Consider the following 24,948-nt stretch of genomic DNA (forward strand, 5'->3'; position numbering starts at 1 on the left):
TTAGACACTTGACGTTAACATCATGGAGTAGAATATAGCTGTAAACAATAAGTCAACTGAAATATCTGAAAAAGCTTAGCAAATTAACAAAGAAAAAAGTTCATGACATTTTGACAGACTAGCCCTGGATACTTAAACAAAAAGGATTCTATATTTTTTCCAGAAATTCATTTATAGTTCCTTTTTTTCTTTTCTGTCTCTATCTCTATCTCTCTCTGTTTCTCTCATCACATTCTTTTTTCGCTCCTTCAATAAAAAGCTAAATTTAGATTAATCTAAAGCCCATTTTCACATTAATGGCGAGTATTAATTTTGTTTTATAAATTGTACTTATTGTACATGTTATTCCATTGTAAATGTTGTGTAACGTACATCTAACAATATTATATCAAATATCAAATATCTTTACATAAAGAAACTTTTATGGGTTTATTTCAAAATTATATTCAAATTACAAGAATTTTGTGTATTTCAGTTAATACACTTACCCCTCTACACAATCTCTGACACACTGTAATGTGAGTGTATACACTTACCCCTCTACACAATCTCTGACACACTGCAATGTGAGTGTATACACTTACCCCTCTACACAATCTCTGACACACTGTAATGTTAGTTTATACACTTACCCCTCTACACAATCTCTGACACACTGTAATGTTAGTTTATACACTTACCCCTCTACACAATCTCTGACACACTGTAATGTTAGTTTATACACTTACCCCTCTACACAATCTCTGACACACTGTAATGTTAGTTTATACACTTACCCCTCTACACAATCTCTGACACACTGTAATGTTAGTTTATACACTTACCCCTCTACACAATCTCTGACACACTGTAATGTTAGTTTATACACTTACCCCTCTACACAATCTCTGACACACTGTAATGTTAGTTTATACACTTACCCCTCTACACAATCTCTGACACACTGTAATGTTAGTTTATACACTTACCCCTCTACACAATCTCTGACACACTGTAATGTGAGTGTATACACTTACCCCTCTACACAATCTCTGACACACTGTAATGTGAGTGTATACACTTACCCCTCTACACAATCTCTGACACACTGCAATGTGAGTGTATACACTTACCCCTCTACACAATCTCTGACACACTGCAATGTGAGTGTATACACTTACCCCTCTACACAATCTCTGACACACTGCAATGTGAGTGTATACACTTACCCCTCTACACAATCTCTGACACACTGCAATGTGAGTGTATACACTTACCCCTCTACACAATCTCTGACACACTGTAATGTCAGTGTATACACTTACCCCTCTACACAATCTCTGACACACTGTAATGTGAGTGTATACACTTACCCCTCTACACAATCTCTGACACACTGCAATGTCAGTGTATACACTTACCCCTCTACACAATCTCTGACACACTGCAATGTGAGTGTATACACTTACCCCTCTACACAATCTCTGACACACTGTAATGTGAGTGTATACACTTACCCTTCTACACAATCTCTGACACACTGCAATGTGAGTGTATACACTTACCCCTCTACACAATCTCTGACACACTGTAATGTGAGTGTATACACTTACCCTTCTACACAATCTCTGACACACTGCAATGTGAGTGTATACACTTACCCCTCTACACAATCTCTGACACACTGCAATGTGAGTGTATACACTTACCCTTCTACACAATCTCTGACACACTGCAATGTGAGTGTATACACTTACCCCTCTACACAATCTCTGACACACTGCAATGTGAGTGTATACACTTACCCTTCTACACAATCTCTGACACACTGTAATGTCAGTTTATACACTTACCCTTCTACACAATCTCTGACACACTGTAATGTGAGTGTATACATTTACCCTTCTACACAATCTCTGACACACTGTAATGTTAGTTTATACACTTACCCCTCTACACAATCTCTGACACACTGTAATGTTAGTTTATACACTTCATTTGCCTGTGGATGAAGAACAACATCAGGAGCAGCCAAGAGAGTTTCCACTTGGAACAGAGGTTTGTCTGTACGTAAGGCAAGTTCAAATTTCCTCAGGTTGTTGAGGATCAACTGAAAACAAACAAAATTGTATGATATAAGTAATTGTATAAGTTTCTAGTTGTAAATACAAAAATCTTTCAAAATTCTAAGACAAGAATCAATAAATATTTCTTAGGCTGATAATGTCAATTAAAGATAAAAGCTTATTTGGAATCCAAGTCTCTTTGCTTTTATATTATACATTATATTTTCACACATAAGTTTTAAATACAACAAGACTTACGTAGATATAATTTCCCTACATAAGTTGTTGTGATCGTATATATATTTCAGCTTGTCTGATTTAGAGGGCTACTAGGTGCTCATCTGATTAAAAATAGCATGTCGTAAAATAATTATAGCCTCTGCCATCTACCTCTGTCAACATTGATTTATTGGTCTCTTAAACTCATTATCAGCATTCAATAGTTATTTTTCATATCAATTACTTAATTACTATAATTAGTATATAACCTGAGAAGCAATAGATAGACAGTTGCATTTAAAACAAAAAGCAGGAACATACTAACCTTATTTAATGAATCAAAAACTTTTCTTTCCCAATGAGAGTAATAAGCTGCTAGTTTGGCTGACCTTCCAGAGTTCGTATGGACAACTAATCCTTCCATCTTTGTTAGTAAAGGACCAATAGCTCGGTATTTTCTGGCTAAAATCTCAAAATCTTTGGCTCGCTCCTGCTCAACATTTTCAAAGTATTCCTAAAAAAAGACAAACAAATGTTAGAAAAGTCTGCTTCATTTTTGAAGATCATGGTGACCTCTAAATGTCTATTATTGTTTAAACACGGGTCAAGAAATGTCTGACCTGCTTTACTGGTTATGATTTGAATTTTTTTTGGAAGTCTTTAAGAGAAAGGTTTTCCTACAAGTATAACATTAACTGAATATTATCATTGTTCCTTGAAAATTAAGTCAAGGTCAGATGAACCAAGCCTGCCGAACATGTAAACTTAACAATTATTCTATTCTATACATCCCTCCTCCATCACTCCGCAGCCATATTAGCATATTTGTTTTTTTGGCATGTTTCAGCAGGTGAGACTTAAAAATGCTGTCAGGTTATGTCTCATTCATCATTATAACTAATTTTTGTTTTCTAGTCCATTGATCTAAGTTTAACTTATTGTCACACATATAACACACATAGAACCTTACCTTACAACTAGGTAATGTGTCTGGATATTTCTGTACTGGCGCTTTAAACAGGTTGGCATTTTCTATCATCTGTAATCTCTGATTTATATCTTTGGCATTCTTCTTTATTTGGTTCACCAGAGATTCAAATTTAGCAATAGCCTGAAAAAAATGTTCCTCTTTACAATCAGTTGTTGTTGCATGTGACTGATATCAAATAACTATGGTTCAAACATTTTCCTGCTAAATAAAATATCTCAAGACTTTCTAATTTTGATTTATACATGTTGTGTTTAATTCATAAAATGTTCTATGGACCATGGAATAAATCTAATAGAACTTTATTTCATAGGTTCATTCAACTATTCCATTTATTACAAATGTCTTACAGACTTCCATCTTAAAAATGTTTAAACTTGGATCCTGTTTTAAAGCAAAGTTGAACAATTTAATTGCAAAAATTGATGAAATCCTACCAGAATATGACATATGTATAATGTTCTCAATAAAAGAGAGAAAACAAATATTATATTATTATATATAGATGGTGGTGATTCATAAGAATTTGAACATTGTGATAAATTCCTATAATCCCAAATGTGAAATCATTATTTATTTTCACTCTCAAGACTTCCCCTTTCTTTTACAGGACACTTACTTGAGACTTTAAACTAATTGATTAAGAGTGTCACAAATCAATATTTAATCAAAGCAGCATTTAAAACAACTTATCACTTTACCCTTATTACAAAAGTGCATTAATCTTCTTGAAGTGACATCCACCATTTTGACAACTGTGTGCAATACACATATATTCAAAAAAGTACAGTGAAATCAACAATAAAGTGAATCCACTTAACACCGGAAACACTGAAAAGTGTTTTGATGTTCTGTTTCTGTTTAATAAAAGGTATAATTGTTGTATTTCTTCATTATTTAAACAAGTGCCATTAGGGCACTCATTGTCTTATTTTTTTATATTTAAATACAGCAATTACCCTAGTTATATTATAGTTCTAAATTTGTGTCTCATGTATTTTGATACCAGAATTAAGTGAGTACTACACATGTGATATGTTACTTGAAGATTTAGTTTACAATATGAGGTAAACACCTGTCAGTACATAAAGAATAGTAATTAAAACATACTGCACTGCTTTTCTGTACAAAATCACTAATACCAAGGGAACTCCAGTTAAGCAACTTAGATCCGGGTCTGATTACTCTTCTTAACTGCCTCATATGATCTTGTAATAGTTCAGTCTGAAATACACAAAAAATATTATAATAAAAGATCTACCTCATATAATCTAATAATTCTGAAATTCAGAAAAAATTGTAATACAAAAAACCTGCATTATATATGATCTTCAAATAATTCAGTCTGAAATACAGAAAGTAAAGAAAATTGTCTGAATTAATCATTTCAGAATCCAGGTAATAAGTTTTTAAAAGCTTAAACCAAAATATTGTGATTGATTAACAAAGTCCTCAGCAATGGATATCCAACCAATGGTGTAATGTTATATTCATTGTGATGTACAAACAATGAAATTACCCACAATCCATTAGATTCTTAATTAGCTTATTCTGAATTTCCAACTGGTCTAATTAAACAAAACATACAACTCTTTTCGGAATTCGATTCATAAGGAATGTTAAGAGCCAAATGTTTTGAGGAATACTATGTTGACTTCAATTATCTGAAACCTTCCTCGGCCTGGCCAAGTGATCCTAACAAATTATGGTAGCTGTTCAGCCTTCCTCTATCTGAAACCTACCTTGGCCTGGTCAAGTGATCCTAACAAATTATGGTAGCTGTCCAGCCTTCCTCTATCTAAAACCTACCTTGGCCTGGTCAAGTGATCCTAACAAATTATGGTAGCTGTCCAGCCTTCCTCTATCTAAAACCTACCTCAGCCTGGTCAAGTGATCCTAACAAATTATGGTAGCTGTCCAGCCTTCCTCTATCTAAAACCTACCTCAGCCTGGTCAAGTGATCCTAACAAATTATGGTAGCTGTCCAGCCTTCCTCTATCTAAAACCTACCTCAGCCTGGTCAAGTGATCCTAACAAATTATGGTAGCTGTCCAGCCTTCCTCTATCTAAAACCTACCTTGGCCTGGTCAAGTGATCCTAACAAATTATGGTAGCTGTCCAGCCTTCCTCTATCTAAAACCTACCTCAGCCTGGTCAAGTGATCCTAACAAATTATGGTAGCTGTCCAGCCTTCCTCTATCTAAAACCTACCTCGGCCTGGTCAAGTGATCCTAACAAATTATGGTAGCTGTCCAGCCTTCCTCTATCTAAAACCTACCTCGGCCTGGTCAAGTGATCCTAACAAGTTATGGTAGCTGTCCAGCCTTCCTCTATCTAAAACCTACCTCAGCCTGGTCAAGTGATCCTAACAAATTATGGTAGCTGTCCAGCCTTCCTCTATCTAAAACCTACCTTGGCCTGGTCAAGTGATCCTAACAAATTATGGTAGCTGTCCAGCCTTCCTCTATCTGAAACCTACCTTGGCCTGGTCAAGTGATCCTAACAAATTATGGTAGCTGTCCAGCCTTCCTCTATCTGAAACCTACCTTGGCCTGGTCAAGTGATCCTAACAAATTATGGTAGCTGTCCAGCCTTCCTCTATCTAAAACCTACCTCAGCCTGGTCAAGTGATCCTAACAAATTATGGTAGCTGTCCAGCCTTCCTCTATCTAAAACCTACCTTGGCCTGGTCAAGTGATCCTAACAAATTATGGTAGCTGTCCAGCCTTCCTCTATCTAAAACCTACCTCAGCCTGGTCAAGTGATCCTAACAAATTATGGTAGCTGTCCAGCCTTCCTCTATCTAAAAACCTACCTCAGCCTGGTCAAGTGATCCTAACAAGTTATTGTAGCTGTCCAGCCTTCCTCTATCTAAAACCTACCTCGGCCTGGTCAAGTGATCCTAACAAATTATGGTAGCTGTCCAGCATGTGTTGTAGTCCATCTACATACTTTATGTATTTCTCCTCCTGAAAAGTTAAACAATGTTATCAACAAAATTCTCTTAAGAAATTGAAAAATAAAAGTTAAAAATATTTTCCTAAATGTTGTCCCTTTCAATAAATAATACATTACACATAAAAATTATAGATATATATGTTATATATGTTTGCTTGCATCAGAGGTATTTTAACCTTTAAGGACCAATCACTACCTTTCTTCTCTAACCTTCTATCAGTTAGTCCACAAATATTTGTAAAGCAAAAAGTAGTTCCATGTCCAAGCAAAAATTTCATGAATTTAAAATTAAAATTCACCACTCATTCCTACTAATCCTATGCTTATAAAACAATGTGTACCTGTAATGCCACATTTCTACACTGTTCAGGGACAAGATAACCAAGCTGTTCCATGTAACGTGTCTCTGCAATAATTTCACCTAGTTTGGGGTCAAAGTCCACCACGTACTTGATTTCTAATCCTACAAAAACATTTTTTTAAACATTCATGCAACTTTCTATTTCAATTAAACACTGAATGTATAATTGTGAATGTCAGCACCAGTAATGATAAATAAAATGTTAACACAGAGATATATCTCACCTTTTTGTTATTTTGATAGTAAAATGCAAATATTGAAATTAAAATAGCAATATGTTAACATGTAAGTTATACAAAATATCCTGTCAATGAACCATGACTGAAGGTACAGGGCCAAACAATCTTTATGGAAATGAGATGTGCCAATGCTAATAAAACTGCATACCAAATATCATTGACCTACCAATAGTGGTTCACCATAAGCTGACCTAATCACAAACTAATACCCTGTCAAGGCGACACAAAAAATGTGGCCAATGGAAATTTCACCAAAAGAGCAGAATTCTCAGTAATAAGTTCCTGTCAAGTAAAGTCATTCTGATTTCATCAAGAGTATATATGCATAATCCTTCAGGTCTGCAATAATACATTAAATAATAGAATTTCACAAATTTCTCAACATATATATTTGGTTTTATTTCATCCAGTTCAGAAAATAATATAATTTCATTTTAAGATAATTCATTTAGCTTAAGCAGGATATTTATGGCCTAATTTTGCTAGACACACATAATAGCCTAACTACCTCACTGTTTTTTTCTTACATAAATCAGGCCATTAGTTTTCTTGTGTGAAATGTTTGCATTTGTCGACATTTTAGGGCCTATATAGCTGACTATGCTGTATGGGTTTTGCTCATTGTTGGAGGTCGTTCAGTGACCTATACCTGTTAACTTCTATGTTATTTGGTCTCTGGTGGAGAGTTTTCTCATTGGAAATCATACCATGTCTTCTTATTTTCATATTAACTACAAGTATTGTATTATCAAAGTGTTCATGGTGAATGGACATCTAACCTTCTTTAAGATAGATGTACTCACTGGTATTGATGCAATAAATAAAAGTTTTTCTTAGTAAATAATTCACACAATAAACTTTATTTAGTCTATGTGGCACAAGTTGTTGTGTGGCACATGTCACTGTTACAATTCAAGTTTGTGTGGAAGAGGTTATTGTAACAATTTAAATTTGTGTGGCACATGTTATTGTAACAATTTAAGTGTGTGTGGCACATGTTATTGTAACAATTCAAGTTTGTGTGGCAAATGTTATTGTGAGTTTGGAATGTTATTTTTATGAAAGGAAAATGAAATAAGTAGTAACCAGAAAGGAGGGAGGCTGTAGAAATCCATTAAAGCATGATTGTGTAAAGCCAGAGCAGACTGTTTCAAACTCCCATGTACCATTGCAGAATTAAGCAAAACTTTTGACACTTGATGCCATTAATTTCAAGGGATTGTAAAAGCCTAGTAAACTACTAAACTATTTCAGAAACAATCAGAAACAATATGTTATTCAGCCCATTTACCACAGAAAAAAGTTCTGAAATAGGATATATTTTAAAATAAAGAGCAATTTCTGAATAAAATTCTTGTTTTACCTCCATGAGAAAGATCTGAAATAGGAGCATGACTAATGACTAAATGCTTTCTAAGATGAGAATGATCTGAAATAGGAGCATGGCTGACGACTAACGCTTTCTATCTTGTACATACCTAAGTTATTGTTGGTTGTTGTTGATTAAAAATTTAAACAAAATTCTTTTTAAAAATTCAAATTACAGCTAAAAATGTCCTATAGGATTACTAAATATATTATATCAATTCACAATTTTAATTTATATATAAGTCAATATACAGGGTTCTCATTAAGGATTTTTGAAGGCGAGTCCAGGGACTTGTCATTTTTTATCATGGCAAGTCCAACAGTATATTGATGAAATGCTATATCATTACTTATTTCATGTATTTCGGTCCTATGAAAAAATAAAGCAAGGAAATGACATCTAGTTTAAAATATTTTTAGTTATAAAATGACTATATTTGTGCTTAGTTGACACAGATACAACATTTTACAATCTTGATGCATCTTTGAACTTACCAGTTTTGAAAATGATGATTCCAGACAGATTTTCAAGAGTCCAGGACTCGTGGACTCACCTTAGTGAGAACCCTGATATAGGTTACCTAAATTACTAAATCAATATTTTTCTGTTTTTCTTTTTAACCAAGGAACTACAGTTCACATTACTTTATTATACTTATTCATAAATAATTTCCAAAGTTCATGTCTTTCTCTTTGATTTAATTCTAATGCAAATTTTAACAACCAAAAATAATTGTAATATTTCAACTGGCTTGCAAACAATCAATAAACTTCTCTTGTTGTTTTTTCTTTCTTTTGTCAAATAAAAAGTAATTTCCAAAAAAATCACAAATTGACAAACTTAAATAAAAGTTTTAAATTTTTTCAGTTAATATATTCCATTTAATTCAGACAAGAGAAATTTGTATCTTTGTGAAGGACTAGCACATCACACACAGTGTATGGGATAATTGTTTTTGAAGGACTAGCACATCACACACAGTGTATGGGATAATTGTTTTTTTTACCCTGTTTGTTGACTGGTTCAAGAGCACCAGATTCAGCATTATCTGTGGCTACAAACACCATGACATATTTTAAACAATATAGATATACAAAATGAGGACAAAATCTGTCCTCCACAGGGGGTGATGTAAAGAACAGATGTGTTTTCATATTTATAACATTAAACAGAAGACAGATGCAATTAAAATAAAATGTGGACAAGATCTGTCCTTCACAGGGGGTGATGTAAAGAACAGATGTATTTCCATATTTATAACATTAAACAAAAGACGGATGCAATTATAATAAAATGTGGACAAGATCTGTGGATGATGTTGAAATTCCAAGATTTTATATGGGGTCAAGAAGAAAGTGAAGTCAATGACCTTTTAAACAAGAGTGCACACGCTGAAATGTCTCGCCTGCTTTACTGACCATTAATTCTATGTTGATAGTCCTAAATATAAAGCTTTACCACAAGTATCACATAAACTTTACATTATTCAAGAAAATGAGGTCAAGGTCAGATAAACTAAACCAGAAATGCATGTACACCTTACAATCATTCCATACACCAAATATAGGTGACCTTTTGCTTATAGTTTCTAAGAAACAAACTTAATCAGGAAAACTTAACATTGACCAATGAACCATGAAAATGAGGTCAAGATCAGAAGAACCATGCCAGATAGACATGTACACTTTACAATCAATCAATGCATTAAATATAGTTGACCTATTGTTTATAGTATCTAAGAAACAAACTTAACCATGAAAACTTGACATTGACCAATGAACCATGAAAATGAGGTCAAGGTCAGATGATACCTGCCAGACAGACATATACACCTTGCAATCATTCCATACACTAAATATAGTTGACCTATTGCTTATAGTATCTAAGAAACAAACTTAACCATGAAAACTTAACATTGACCAATGAACCATGCAAATGAGGTCAAGGTCAGATGATACGTGCCAGACAGCCATATACACCTAACAATCATTCATTACACCAAATATAGTTGACCTATTGCTTAAACACAAAAACGTAACACTGAGCAATGAACCGTGAAAATTAGGTCAAGGTCAAATAAAATCGGCCAGACTGACATGTACATCGTAAAATATTTCCATACACCAAATATAGTTGACCTGTTGCATGTAGTATTAGAAAAAAAGACCAAAACACAAAAATCTAACTTTAAAGACTGAACCATGAAAATGAGGTCAAGGTCAGATGACACCTGCCAGTTGGGCATGTTCACCTTACAATCATTCCATACACCAAATATAGTAGACGTATTGCTTATAGTATCTGATATATGGACTTGACCACGAAAACTTAACCTTGTTCACTGATCCATGAAATGAGGTCGAGGTCAGATGAAAACTGTCTGACAGGCATGAGGACATTGGAAGGTACGCATATACTAAATATAGTTATCCTATTACTCAAAATAAGAGAGAAATTAAGATTACAAAAATCTGAACTTTTTTTCAAGTAGTCACTGAACCATGAAAATGAGGTCAAGGACCATGGACATATGAGAGACGGAAACTTCATAACATGAGGCATCTATATACAGAGTATGAAGCATCCAGGTCTTCTACCTTCTAAAATATAAAGCTTTTAAGAAGTTAGTTAACGCCGCCGCCACCGCCGGAACACTATCCCTATGTCCAGCTTTCTTCGACAGAAAGTCGCAGGCTTGACAAAAAATGTTCACCACAGGCTGTTCAATTTCAATTAACTTAATGTTTTGGTTTGAGGTCTCATCCATATCTACACAACATATTTTATTCATATTAAAGGTTCCCTAAGAGATAGTGTGCTAAAGTTCTGTCTAAATCAAGTAATAAAAGAACAGAAAATATCATCTTTACATTAAATTCATTAAATTATGAAACAGTGTCATTTCTATTTCCCTTCATTCAAATGTCTTACACTATTTTTTTAGGTTACATATAACAAGATTCTGGATTGCATTCTCTCTTAGTATTAAGCACTCTTTCACTTTTTCATCCAGTACATTTTTAAACGGAATACACTGCAAGAATATCATGGTATAAAAAGAAAAAGATATTACAAAATGCTTGACAAAATAAAATAAAAATATCGTTTGGCACAATAAGCTGGCTACATTACCTTCTGTTTCAGCTTCTTTAGGTTGATGTGATGGTTTAGTCAACAAGTTACGTTTGATCAGCTGCTTAAGTTTAGGTTCAGATTCCTCCACCCATTTAGCAAACTTGTATTTCTCATAACCCCACATTTCTCTACCTATTCTGGCATATTTCTCCTTTGCCTACAGTAAAACAAAAGCTCTTAAATCAACGCCTACTTCTCTTTGCTTATAAAATCTCTAAACATCTTTCAGCACACGTAAAAAATAACAGCGATTAAATTTCTATTGACTTAAGCTTGATACATGTATATATTTTCTTGCATTTCATGGGAATTTTTGTACCATCTGCTAATTTTATATCTGTATTACCACACTTGTTTAAACTCCAAACTATGCCTTTTCCACAATCTTTGCATTTAAAATAAATTTGCTCACAAAAATATGAAAGTACAATTATATATGGATGCCAGTTTTTGTTGATTGTGGGTAGTCTATGTTTCCGTAATTATTGAGATTTAAGCCATTACAAAGTTGAACACAAATTTTTGTGATCCATGCAATATGTGAAAAATAAAGACCAAAATATATAAATACGTCCACAGTTAACAATTCCAAATTTATCAACTGAACCAAAATCTTACTTGTTGTCCCTCATTTCCTTCCATCATCTCATCCATTGTCAGGAACCGTACGATAGTGTGTTTCATACGATGAAACAATGATCTCTCCCAGAATATAGATCCTGCCACAGGCGGGTGGTTCTTATACAGTGCAGGGACATCTGTTCCGTCGTGAAACAAATCTTCCATTGTTGCCACCTGAAAGCATAAAAAAATAAATTGGCCATCCTTGTATTACACACTCAAATAGACCTTTCCTTCTTTACAAAATTAAGCACCTACTAATTAAATTGAAAACATAGTAAAGATCTTAGGAAAATGTGGAATAAAATATCATACTTCTGAATTTCATATATTTCTTTAATAGGGGTACAAGAAGGGTCATTTCTAGAATCTTAAAATCAAATATATACACACTTATCTGGAAATTTAATTATGTATGTCTAATGTGGCAATTCAAATTTGATTTAATAATTTGAATTGTAATATTTGAACAAATAAGAAAATTATTTAAATTTTTACATACCTCCTTTTCAAACTGTTTCAGAATGTCTTCAAACTTCTGCATGAGTCTTGCATTTATGGCTGCTCTTGACCTGATGTGTTTAAACTTCAACAACATATCAAAAGCTCCCTCAGCAGACCTCAATGATCGGAAGGAATCATCAATGAAATTGTTAGCTTCATTGTCAATGGCCTTGACATCCATGTTGAACTGAGCCATCACATTGTTCCAGGCACTCTTATGCTTGTCAACAAATGGGTCAAAGGTCACCTAGAAAATGAACCACTTGATGAAAACACGACTCACTGATCATTTGAACAATGAAACTTATTCAGGAATTTTTGTTGTTGCATTTTGTCTTGCTGCCATAAACACATCTGTTTAAAGTAATGTCAGTTAATATCGTCATGGACATATATAAAGCTGTTTAAAAGAACAACCAAATGTTTGCTATATATATTGCAACATCTGTAAGTTCAAAACAGTTTGTTCAGTGTGATTAGATCCTTTCTGAGTTCATGTTATTTCTCTGTTTTAGTTTTTTACCTTTATCTGAATCTTCTTAACAGAGTAATAAGGTTTGAACATGGCTAATTTACTCTTGTCTCTTTCTACTTACTTTTAAATAATTTATTGGTCAGTTTTATCTGAGGAGGAAACTGGTGTCTTGTGTAAAGCACTTACCTTAGCCAATATCTGATAAAAATCTATCACTTATTTGTATCTTGATGGGCATTCTTACATCCATTTTAAAGTTCATTTTGGATAATAATAGGTATATACATTTTTGAGACTGCAACCAAATAATTATTTTTTTTATTAAACAAAAAGTGTACTTTGTTATTGACTTCCTTGATGTCTAATATTTTCTAATAGTTAAGTTTTTTTCCTAATCATCAATACTTCTATGAAGACTATTTTTCTTTTTTTCCCCTGATAAATATAAAAATTTGATAGACTCACATCTTCCAATGGTTTGACTAGGTTACCAACTCTGACTAAAACTTCCTCAATTCTCTTTGGATCACCTGTAACTGCTTCTAGTTCGGGTCCAAAAATATTCTTAAATTCTTCTATCACCTGATAAAAAAAATAACAAATACTAGCACTTTTCCCAAGCATTTCTGGTTGTGCAGAAAAGTGATCCAACAAATTGCTCTGAAAGTATGTGTGATGACAAAATCTTGGAAAGTTTCAATGTAATGTACCTTGCTCAAAGAAGAGCTGCGCCATGAGCTCATGATATGCCCGTCGCTTTTTCAAACAATAATGTTCCATTCCTCCTCAATGTCATATCAGAAATTTATAAAAAAAACTAAAGGGAGTTTATTTTAACAGATATAAAACAGTCACCAAAGTTTCATGAAAACTGCTCAAAGCACTTTTGAGTTATTGTCCGAAAACTGGAAAATCCCCCCTTTTTTATTGAATAAAACCCAATAACTCGGAAACATAAAATCTAAAATTTATAAAATCGAAAGGGAGCTCAGGTCAATAGATATAAACAATTCACCAAAGTTTCATGCAAATTGGTCAAAGCTTTTTTGAGTTATTGTCCGACATGTTGACGACAGACGACAGACGATCAACAGTATACCATAATACGTCCCGTAAATGGGCGTATAAAAATGTCAAATTGAACTTTGTTACTAATTGTTCTTATATGCTTAAAGTTAAATCAGCTGTTAGGTTTAATCAAATCCTTGTAAAAATTGCTGCTTCTACCTATAACATCAAATTCTTTTATTTACTAACAACCAAATCACTCAGACAAAGTTCAATATGTTAATTCATTGTGACGGTCTTTACAAGGTTAGAATTTGCCTTCAATCTTTTTCTACCACTGTGTAATGTAGACATTTATGTATTTTTCGACCCCTGCATTACTAAATGATGTCATCCTTCCTTACTGCTTCCCCTTCCAAAGCATCCTTCCTTACTGCTTCCCCTTCCAAAGCATCCTTCTAACTTTTGGTTTCATTAAGATATTTAAAAAAAAAGAGAGAATTAAATCATAGAAACAAGTTTTCTGTCAGCTTAACTAGAACTGAATGTTTTACCTGAGCTACATCGTACAAGTTCTGACATATTTCTGCCATATGTTTTGTATCTTTAAACAGATCATTTTTGTTGAACTCCCATCTCTGATCTCTGCCTGACGCCTCTATCTTGGCACGGACCTCCATGTAGGATGATTCCCACTGCTGTAACATCTGTTTGGCTTCTGCTGTCTTTCTTTTTACTTCCTCTGTCCCTTCTCTGATAGTGAAATAAACAATTTATATCAAATTGAAATTTATTTCAATTACCTATATTTCAAAGAATTCTCAAGTTGGCTGCTGATATCTTTTTTTTCCCTACGTATATACAATTAGAGGTTGATTAAGAAATTATTATCAGTTTTTAACATCCACAAAATAACTTGCCATTTTCCTGAGGTTATTCTAACTCCATCATATTGTGGAATGGGTTTTGTCTTTTAGTCTGTTGATTCAGGCTTATAACCATATTTTTTATTTTCATTTAAATTTATGAGAAAACTAATCATAACTAAGGTTTACTATATAACCTTCAATAGTTCAATAAATACCTGACAACCTTTCAGTTAAGTTTTAATTAACATTGCCTGCATATTATCATACTTCTCTGTCGGAACATTTACAATATGAAAGTGTTGTATTAAAAAATAAGCAAAGATCTTCACAGGGTGTATTGAAATCAGTCTTGGTTTATACATTATTGTAAAATTGAACAATCATGTTTTGTATAAACTTATATGTAACTTCATGTTGATCTTAAATAATCTTAAAGTCTATTGAAAAATATTGAATGAATGAACTTATTTAATGAAAAAAACGTACTTAAATATAGTTTTGATGTTGATCACTTTTGCCACACGATCTCGTAACTCATTTGCAATTCTTTTCATTAATGGCACCATGCGGTCATCTTTATTATAATGTCTGGATATAATCCAAACCATTCTAAGAGCGTTCATCATTGATGGAATGGTTTCTATGACAACCTGGAATGTAGCACCATGAGTAATATTTTTGAAATGTCTTTCCAAGGTTGATAAAAATCTGACATTGTCTTTAGCTTCGATATAATGTTTATTCAGATCGGCTCTAGTGTCATCGAAGTTATTATCCCATGTTGAATATATATCAATCATCTGTTTTACTTTAGGAATTTTAAGCTGTTCTGTCAGCGCACTAAGAGCAGCATTTCTTTCCCGCCAAAAGTCAATTTCCGCTAAAGGTCCTTTTCCCTGTGGAACTTTTTTAAGTTGAGCCTCCAAAGCTGTTCGAACTTTCTTGGCCCATTCTGAACATGTGTCATTAATTAACTGTTTAAGAGTAGGATCGCGAAGGACTTCCTCAACTGTCTCAGGTAAATCTACCTCAGGTATATCTAACTTAACTTCACCGTCAATCTGTTGAATTGTTCTATTAATACTGGCAGCAAATTTCTCCATGTTAATAAGGAACTCGTCTCTAAGCATGGCTTTAGCTCTACTTTCAGCAACACTGGTTTTACTCTCATTATCACCATCTGATTTGACAGATACATCTGTTACTTGTGTATCTGTTCGACTAACTGCTCTCTCAATAGGTTTTGGTCCTTCACCATTTTTGTGTTGGTTATAAGACAGTAATGGCATGTATACCTAAAATCAATTCAAAAAAGAAGTTAAAAGATATCTTCATGGTTTATAACTGTGAATATTATTTATATCTATGTATTTGTATCTTGTAATCAAATTATATTTCAATTATTCACAGAGATGGAATGGTTAAGAATTACCTTGAATTTAACCCAGACAAAGTTGAATATAGATGGTATTAGCTAATTTCTTTTAATAGACAATTTTAACCAGTTATAACATGATTAAAGTAATTGTTGTGGTCTCCATCATATAGACTCCCCCAAAGGTAACATATACTTACCTGTGAAATAACCTGTTCTAACATGACCAATACAGAGTTACTGTTGATTGTTCCCATCTCAAAGTAGGCGGGTAGTGTTTCATTAGCCTCTTCCATACTGTTAGGTAATGGTACCATTCCAGGGGTATTACGTAGGAAGTATACACAGTCTACCTGATCAGCAACCTCCTCAGGTAAATGTAGGTAACACATAAACAAGTAGGTCCTTAGTACTTTCTGTTTTATTATTTGCTAAAATATAAAAAAAATATGATTTTGATATAGAATATAGAAAGTGAATTGACATAAATGGCAGGTTATCATTTTCACCTGTTTAACATAATTATCTTACAATGTTGTATCTGATTGCTTCTGAACGGTTACTCATATTTTATTTACGTGAATCAATCTTGCATATATAAGGTTGAAAAGATCCAGATTTTGTATAAACCTATCTACCATCTATGACACACAGCTTATTGATAAACACAAAACTATTTAAAACTTAAATCACTTTTGTTGGACTGGACCTTCTTCTGACACTTGTATTAAACATTCATCCAATATGGTAAAACATAATTCTGATATGATTTCTAATATTTTGATATGAACTAGACTTGAATGCAAACTTAAATGCTTCCAGAGTCAATCCAGCTTCTTATCTAGGTGACCACTGATTTACATGGATCACAGTCAATCCAGCTATATATCTAGGTGACCACTGATTTACATATATTGGATCTTCCAGTTTTTATCCAAGAGGTGTACATTGACAGCCATAAAATGCTGTAGTTGCTAAACCAGTAATTCATGCATTTAATCAGTGGTGAAATGATTCATTAAAGAATCAAAGAACCCCAATATTTTTTGTTTGGTTAAATTTTCTATTCATTTCATCATATTTGGGTTGCAAGATAATTGTTCCTTTTCTTACTGTTTTAGGGACTTTTTCTTCTTCTTTATCCTCATCCTTGTCATCTTCTGTTTCTCCAGCCTCAGATTTGGCAGCCTCACTTTCAGGCAGTGGAGTTTTAGCTTCATCTTCTTTTTTCTCATCAGCTGCACCATCTTTTCCTTTCTTCTTTCGTTTTCCTATTAAAAAAAAGTGAAATTAAATAGCTGACTCTTTTACAACACCGCAGTTACACCCTGGACATATCACATGATCATATTTTTCCAAGTAACTTTATTTATACCATTGCTCCTCGAACATGATAGACCTAAAAACTTCAGTTGCAAAAGGATTTAACTTTTCAATGCAAATTGAATCTTTCCTTTTTTGTTGTTGTTGTTTTCTATTACAACTACTATGTGACTATAATTCCAAACTATTAAAAAGATTGTTTCAGAGGCAGTATTATGTTTTTCATTCTATGCCAATAAATGGAGACAAGAGGTCAACAGAATAATGACTCAAGTCCATAAATGGAGACAAGAGGTCAACAGATTAATGACTCAAGTCCATAAATGGAGACAAGAGGTCAACAGAATAATGACTCGTCCATAAAAATTAGAAGTATAATGTCAGTCTTCACAATATTCATAGACATTTGGTCCAACCAAAAATTGTCCACACTTTTGTACATGCTTTGTATATTAACACAATAATCAAAATTCTTTCAAAGAATTTATTGTGTTTTTTAATGTAATCAATCATGATTCATAAAGAAAAACGTAGCGGATACAGCGTTCAAGGTTTAATCAATATGATGTTGGTGTAAAAAAAAGAAATAAAAACATGTCGATATTTTAATTTTGGTTGCAAAATATTGGAGGACATATTTTTGTTCTTTGGATACTGAGAATAGTATATACATTAAAGATGCCAATATTTGTCTGCACGTTCCTTTATAATACATAAAACACCTCTAAACTGCAACTAAATAACCTAATCTCCTTTTTAAAAAAATTACCTAAACTGTACGTTCAATTACATCTATAGTCTAAAATTAAATAATACTAGACTACGTACCCTGGTTTATGTTAATACTTAGGATTAAATAAATGATTAATTAACTATTCAAGTTAAACTGATTACCAATACTTATATTTCACATTGAATGTAGAAGTGGTCAAAGAAATATTAGTCATCTATCTAAATGCTGCCAATTTATAACCTAATTGAGCTGGCAAAAAATCAGAAATTTAAATTTCCATACAAGTGTCAAATACACCTATATTGTATTTCTGTTTTATAAGTTACATTTCCTGTCATAATGATAATAATATTACATAAATTAGGTGAATAATAAACTCTTTATAAAACATTAATATTCCTATAAAATAATGAGATGTGGTACATTTGCCAATGATACAACTATCAAACACAAATAGTATACATATTTGTTTAGGGGCCAGCTGAAGGACGCCTCCGGGTGCGGGAGTTTCTCGCTGCATTGAAGACCCATTGGTGGCCTTCGGCTGTTGTCTGCTCTATGGTCGGGTTGTTGTCTCTTTGACACATTCCCCATTTCCATTCTCAATTTTATTGTTGATTTGTTAGTTTCCACTTAGTTGTAAAGTTTTAAATAAAAAAATAAAAAAAGAGGATTATCATACCTCAGTATGTATTTTCATTATAAAATTATAGACAAATAAATTTACTATTTTAACAAAATTTGTCTGAAAAAGAGTATTAAGTATATAATTTACCAGTAAACAGTTTCAAAAGATATGGACAATTAAGTGGAAGCAAACATGTTCTTGTTACTAAAACTATTACCCATTCAGTTAAAGCTGGCATGTCAATTACAGTCAGTAACTACTAGTAGTCTTTTGTTAATCTATGTATCATTGCCATTTTGCTTAAGTTTCTTCTGTTACATGTTCTACTGACATTAGACTTCTTTAAAACTGAATTTCACTGTCCGTATTGAGGCGTGTTTGTTTATTCTACATTGCCTACAGGTATAGGTGGGTTGAGAACTCACAAAACATGTTTAACCCCTTTCATTTTTGTGCCTGTCCCAAGTCAGGAGCTTCTGGCCTTTGTTTGTTAGCGTTTTTTTTTAAAATTTTAATTTTAGTTCATTTATATGTTTCATAGTTAGGTGTGACATCCCTTTTCTCTGAACTAGACATTCTAGAACACATTTTTGTTTTTGCTTAAACATGCCTACAGTGTCTGGATTTTCTCAATGTGATAAAGACCCATTGGTTGCCTTGGACTGTTTTCTGCTCTCTGGTTGGGTTGTCAGCTCTTTGACACATTCCCCATTTCCATTCTCAATTTTAATAGCCCATTGACGGGAAATACTGACAGGAAACATTTTCTTATACTTTCTATATCAATTTAATTGATTATTTATACTGCATCATTTTTATCAAAATGTATCTGATCCCATTTAACAATTTTACCTGTACTTTTCCGTGATGTACTCTCATCGTCTCCCGTAGGTGATGATGTAGGCAAGGCAACAGGAAGTGCTTCTCCCTCTTCTTCATCCTCAGCTTTTTGTTGCTCTGTCTCTCCTTCTGCTCCTTCTTCCTCTTCTTGTATGTCAGGAATTTCTGGTTCTACAAATAAATAATTATATATAATACTTAGTGGTTATTGCATTAAGTTTAAACAGGGCACTGATTCATCAGTGAAATCTTAATTGTACCCTGATAAGGCTGTCGTCTGACACTGTCTAAATTAAGGTGCATAGTTTTTCTGAAAAATTTAATCATTATGATTAAATAGGGGGAAATCATTCTTTGGACATTTAGTGAATAATGAATAAAGCTTTATCATAGAAATATGTACAATTATTTCAGGGTAACTTCAATCATTTGGATTAAGGGAAATAAGAAGATCCAGGGGCTGCTCTGGCTCCAAAATAGTTGGAGCCAAAAAATCGCCAGCTGCTATATTTTGTCGCCAGTTTTTAAAACTCGGAGCCAACTTCAGAGCCAGCTAGAGTCTTGATTTCTACTACAAAATTGAAACTATGTACATTATTTAACATGTCAGGGATCTCCATCATCCATGACCTGTTTTATGATGGCGCACCTCCATCGTTCAAATATCTTCCGCCACCGTCAAATGATCCCTGCCATTGTCAAAATTTGTTTTCGTTTTTCTAGCAGCCGCCTTTTTTGTTAGCAATTATAATCAATTGCATAAACCTTAGGCTTTTTGTACTTTAATCCAAAGGTCCTCCTGATTACAGTTTTAACGCCTGAGGGATCGCTAATCACTTGTACAGGTGACAGGAGAACACTTGATTAAGATAGACGATTGATTTATTGCATTATATAAATCTGTTTCAGCAAATGCAATTGACAATTTAGATTAAATAAATATATTTTTAATCTAATTACAAAGAAAAAAGTTTAACAAGTCGAACACATGCTTTTATATTGACTTACACAATCAGCATCCCCCTTTTTAAACAAGTACAAAATAAAACGTTAAACAGAACATAATTTCCTGCCAAAATAACAAAAGTACAGCAATAACCATAGTATCAAATCACTTTACAAGTCAAAAAGTAAAAACAAAAATATTTACTTGATAATCTGAAGAAATTTCGTATCGTAATTCCAAATTCATTTCGTAGTTTACAATCAAAATGATACATCCAGTTTTCCAGTTTACATTCAGAATTGAAAGATGCATGTTGCATAGTATATAACTATGAACTTTGCTAGTAAAAGTCATTAAAACCTTTTCAGGTGTAAACATTTGCCCTCCAAATATCTTCAACCTTCTACAAAGCGGGTAGGAAACGTTTTGTTTGTTGATGCTGCAAATCGGCAATACCGGTTCATCATGACTTATGAATTTGATAGTGAAAATAAAGATCCCCTCAATTTTTAAGCCTTAAACTATTACCAAAATAGCGGAAAACAACACAGGATTAAGGAGAGCTTTTGGTCATTCTTGACGAAGGGGGAGCCATGCAGGCTTGGCATTGGAATTGTTGCAAATGACAATTATTGAATTAATGAAAATATTGGTTACTCTATAATGAAAATTCAAATAAATATAATTTAAATAAGCAATATATCAGCCTGTTCACAACTCCTTACATGGAGGAATGAAATACTTTCGATTGCACTACGCCGTACGACATAGACGCGGAGCTTCGTCATGGTGAAAGTTCCTCCATCGTTCAATTTTCATCCATGGAGATCCCTGCATGTTACACTAAGTAAGTTATTGCATAGGGTTTATATACATGAACAAAAAACATGTGTACTATTATTTTCTTTGTCAGCATTTCATATGTAGAAGAATTAAAATATAACAATTAAGATTAAAACAAAGCAAAACAGCATATTGATTGTTTTTATTTGAATGTTTATGTCTCCAAACAGTGACTAATGGGACTTATATAATGACTATTGTCCTTATGATTATCATATGGTCTGTATATGCTACAGAATAGAGATATGTTTTTAAATCAAAAAATAAAGAATAGAAAAAATGGGGAATTGAAATTTGAATGAAAGCAGGAACATATATATATTGATATACATTTGTACAGTACTGTTCCTAGATGAAAGAAAGAGAATAATGGGTTTTAGATTTACAGAATAATGAACATTAAAAATAAAGAATACAGAAAATGATGACCAAAGGACCCTACCCATCCTGCTACTACTGTAAGACCCTCTTTAACTTTGCCCATAACTCAAAAGACCTAGCCTCCTAAACATATAAATTCTAAAGTCAGAAGTATTTTGACATATCTTTGGTAGGTATTTCAATACTAGGAAAAATTAAAATTGAGTGATCTTTCTTTATTCGGGTGTGCTCCTTCTTCGGAGGGTTATACACAGGACGCAATAGAAGTAAATACAATCAACAGTTGCGCTCGGGTTTGTTATTTTCGTATCAAAAGTCAGCTGAATTTGCTATTTTTTACAGAAAACAAGTAAAGCAGTGTTTTTTAACAAGTTGATTACAGTTTACGACTTTCTGTCAATTACGTTTTCTAGATGAAACTACGGTAAACAATGCAAATTGTGTTGTTGTATGAAAATTTCTTTAAATGAAAAGACAAATGCCGACTGAGCGATTCTATTTGAATGAATTAAAGTTGATGATCCTAAATGACCCATCCAATAAATGGATTACCTGTAACAACAGATTATGACACCTGTTGTAACCGTTGATTAGCTTGGGGTTGTTAACAAAGTCATAAACTTGTCGCCAGGTAAAGTTTGTACAATTTATTAATATGAAGATCGATATTGTTACCGTTACAGTCAATAAATGAAAATTTTGACATAGGAAATTGTTAGCGCCAGCAGCAGTATTTTGTCGCAAGATGAAATAAAAAATCACAAATCGCGACGCCCAGCACGTTCCCTGAGATCAGGAATTTTATCATCTGAAAAAAGTATATATATTTCATCGTCATGCACTAAAAATGACTGATCATGACTGTGAACGTCGACCATTTTGCAACATTTTTGATCGCAGATCAAGCAGATGACAAAAAAAAATATTCTTGATGCAAGTTTCCCCCATACCTTATAGTGATAAATTAAAAAAAAAATAATTTGATTGAAAGCGTCGAAAAACTACATCAATTTGTTTGCACTTTGTGCGAAAAAAACATACCCCCCCTTGAAGTTAAATGGTTGCTTTCTTAGTTCAGTTCATATAAGAATCAGGCGAACTGACACAGGGTGAACAGGGGAACGGTCCAAGGACGAATGTCAATCTGGGCAAACAGACCCAGACACTGACTGACTCAGTGACTGAGACAAGGCAGACTGCAATGTGCCATTATCATTATGGCATTATGTGGGTACTTTGAACTGTAAAACCATAAAATTAGGCTGTTTCAGTAATCATTACACTTCTAGACAAATAGACTTTATTTACCGCATTCAACAACTACATCCTCTTCTTCTTCACGGATAACTTTGTAAAATATTATTGAATTTTCATTTTCTTCTGGAGTGTCATTCAAAAATTTGCTTAGTTGACGTTCATATAATCCGTCTTCCCGCTCTAAAAAGTCATCAAAAACATCCTTTTCTGAAATGCCAAGTGCTAAATTAACTTGCTTTGCAATCCATTCAAACCGAGGATCATCCATGGTGTATATATATGTTCTTCTAAAGCTTCATATTATAAAATGTGTTTTGAAACTTGCGGGCGCCTGTTTGTTTCTGTTTACTTGGAGAATGTTAAGTCAGACATATAGTGCGTGTTTACTGAGGTAGTTTCAATTGAATGAAAATGTGACTCAGTTATAAAGATATACCAAAAGCCTTGTTTGTTTTAATTTTCGAATCATAATTAATCTTGCATGTAATTGACACTTATTTAATGATAAAAATTGATATATTCGTAACTAGCGTATAAATATATTTTATGTCGGACTACTTTCTTTCGTCCATATTGTTTAACGACGTTACGGTAGCAACGGAGGCTATATCGTATCTTTTTAATTTTTATTTTGAAAAAATTATTTCATTTAATTCTTTGATAATTATAAATTTACACATATAGAGATAACTTTCAGTTGGCATACCATGTATCTTTTTGTTCGTATCTTCGTACAAGTTCGCCAACAGTCGCTACTTTCCTTTTAGAAAACGAAAGTTTACCGTCAACAACTCTAATAATGGAAGTTTTCATAATATTTTTTACTGGTATTATTGGGCTTGTATTAGCTTTTGCTGTTTACATGTATCTTTTTATATTCAACGTGAGACCAAAAAGAAAAATAACCGAATGTGACGATAAAGACTGTGTAAGATGTAAGAAGTATACAGAAATAAAAGAAAAAGCAGTTGTTTTGTACAGTAACTACATTGACGATTGTGATAGTGACTTGACAAGGATACAATCTTCAGTGGCTGATATAAACAATACCAGGCACAATAGAAAACAATGTCCGAATGTCTTTTTCATGGAAAGTCTTAAAAGCCAGTCTTGGCCATCAGAAACAAATAGTGACATTGAACAAGATGTGAACACCTTGGAGAAAAATATATCAATGATTCAGTCAGATTTTGTTCGAATAATGGATTCTTCTGAGGACCACTGGCTGATTAATAACACACCTAATGGCTTCTGGGAAGTATTTCATTTAGTTAACCAAGGTAGCGTTGTTGAAAAGAACATACAGCTTGTGCCAAAGACATACGATCTCATAAAAAACTTAAAATCAGTTATGCTAGATACTGTTTTTGGAAATGTGGCGTTTTCTGTTGTTTATCCAGGAACAACTATTTCTGACCATTATGGCCCTACCAACATCCGACTTCGTTGTCACCTAGGTAAATAAATTTGCATTCAAACTAATTTGATATGTATATTTGTATTTACATTGATGGGTCCATATTGATTAGTGGATTGTTGTTTGATTTATGTCCAGTAGAAAATATTTCATGCAGGTTCCGTGAGTACAAAAACAAATTAAAGAAGTGATTAAATAAGTAGATAAAACATAAATGGGTTGACCGAAATGCAGAACGGAAGATTTGGGCTGCTTCAGTAAAACGATGTGTGAACCAATAAATCATGTAGATACAATCATTTATTTTTAAGGGGTTCGTTTTGCTCAGTCTTTAGTTTTCTGTAAACATGGTACAGTACAACCTGTGACTTCCTCTTAGTTATGTCCACCCTCTTGTATGGTCACCATCCAATG

At 33.2% G+C, this 24,948-nt stretch overlaps 1 protein-coding gene across 3 annotated transcripts in view; it reads right to left on the bottom strand.

Annotated features, from left to right (window-relative positions):
* LOC127712122 (dynein axonemal heavy chain 10-like) overlaps positions 1–23,466 on the bottom strand; it is an 82,614-nt gene extending 59,148 nt beyond the window's left edge. The window contains exons 1-17 of one of the 3 annotated variants that reach the window (XM_052218385.1): positions 23,169–23,466; positions 19,703–19,861; positions 17,280–17,437; positions 16,367–16,597; positions 15,278–16,086; positions 14,477–14,675; positions 13,380–13,496; positions 12,438–12,686; positions 11,933–12,109; positions 11,312–11,471; positions 8,174–8,188; positions 6,552–6,673; positions 6,135–6,221; positions 4,363–4,476; positions 3,235–3,375; positions 2,590–2,778; positions 1,929–2,089 (exon numbers count right to left, since the gene is read on the bottom strand). In XM_052218385.1, coding sequence (XP_052074345.1) covers positions 1,929–2,089; positions 2,590–2,778; positions 3,235–3,375; positions 4,363–4,476; positions 6,135–6,221; positions 6,552–6,673; positions 8,174–8,188; positions 11,312–11,471; positions 11,933–12,109; positions 12,438–12,686; positions 13,380–13,496; positions 14,477–14,675; positions 15,278–16,086; positions 16,367–16,597; positions 17,280–17,437; positions 19,703–19,861; positions 23,169–23,385 — 3,305 coding nt within the window. In that variant the 5' untranslated portion in view covers positions 23,386–23,466. Of the gene's footprint in view, positions 1–1,928; positions 2,090–2,589; positions 2,779–3,234; positions 3,376–4,362; positions 4,477–6,134; positions 6,222–6,551; positions 6,674–8,173; positions 8,189–9,185; positions 9,234–11,311; positions 11,472–11,932; positions 12,110–12,437; positions 12,687–13,379; positions 13,497–14,476; positions 14,676–15,277; positions 16,087–16,366; positions 16,598–17,279; positions 17,438–19,702; positions 19,862–23,168 lie in introns of all 3 variants that reach the window. The other 2 variants (XM_052218384.1, XM_052218386.1) reach the window with 2 other exon arrangements.
* Positions 23,467–24,948: the final 1,482 nt, after the last annotated feature.

This window comes from Mytilus californianus, unplaced genomic scaffold (assembly GCF_021869535.1).
Source record: "Mytilus californianus isolate M0D057914Y unplaced genomic scaffold, xbMytCali1.0.p SCAF_8, whole genome shotgun sequence".
Lineage (NCBI taxonomy): Eukaryota > Metazoa > Mollusca > Bivalvia > Mytilida > Mytilidae > Mytilus > Mytilus californianus.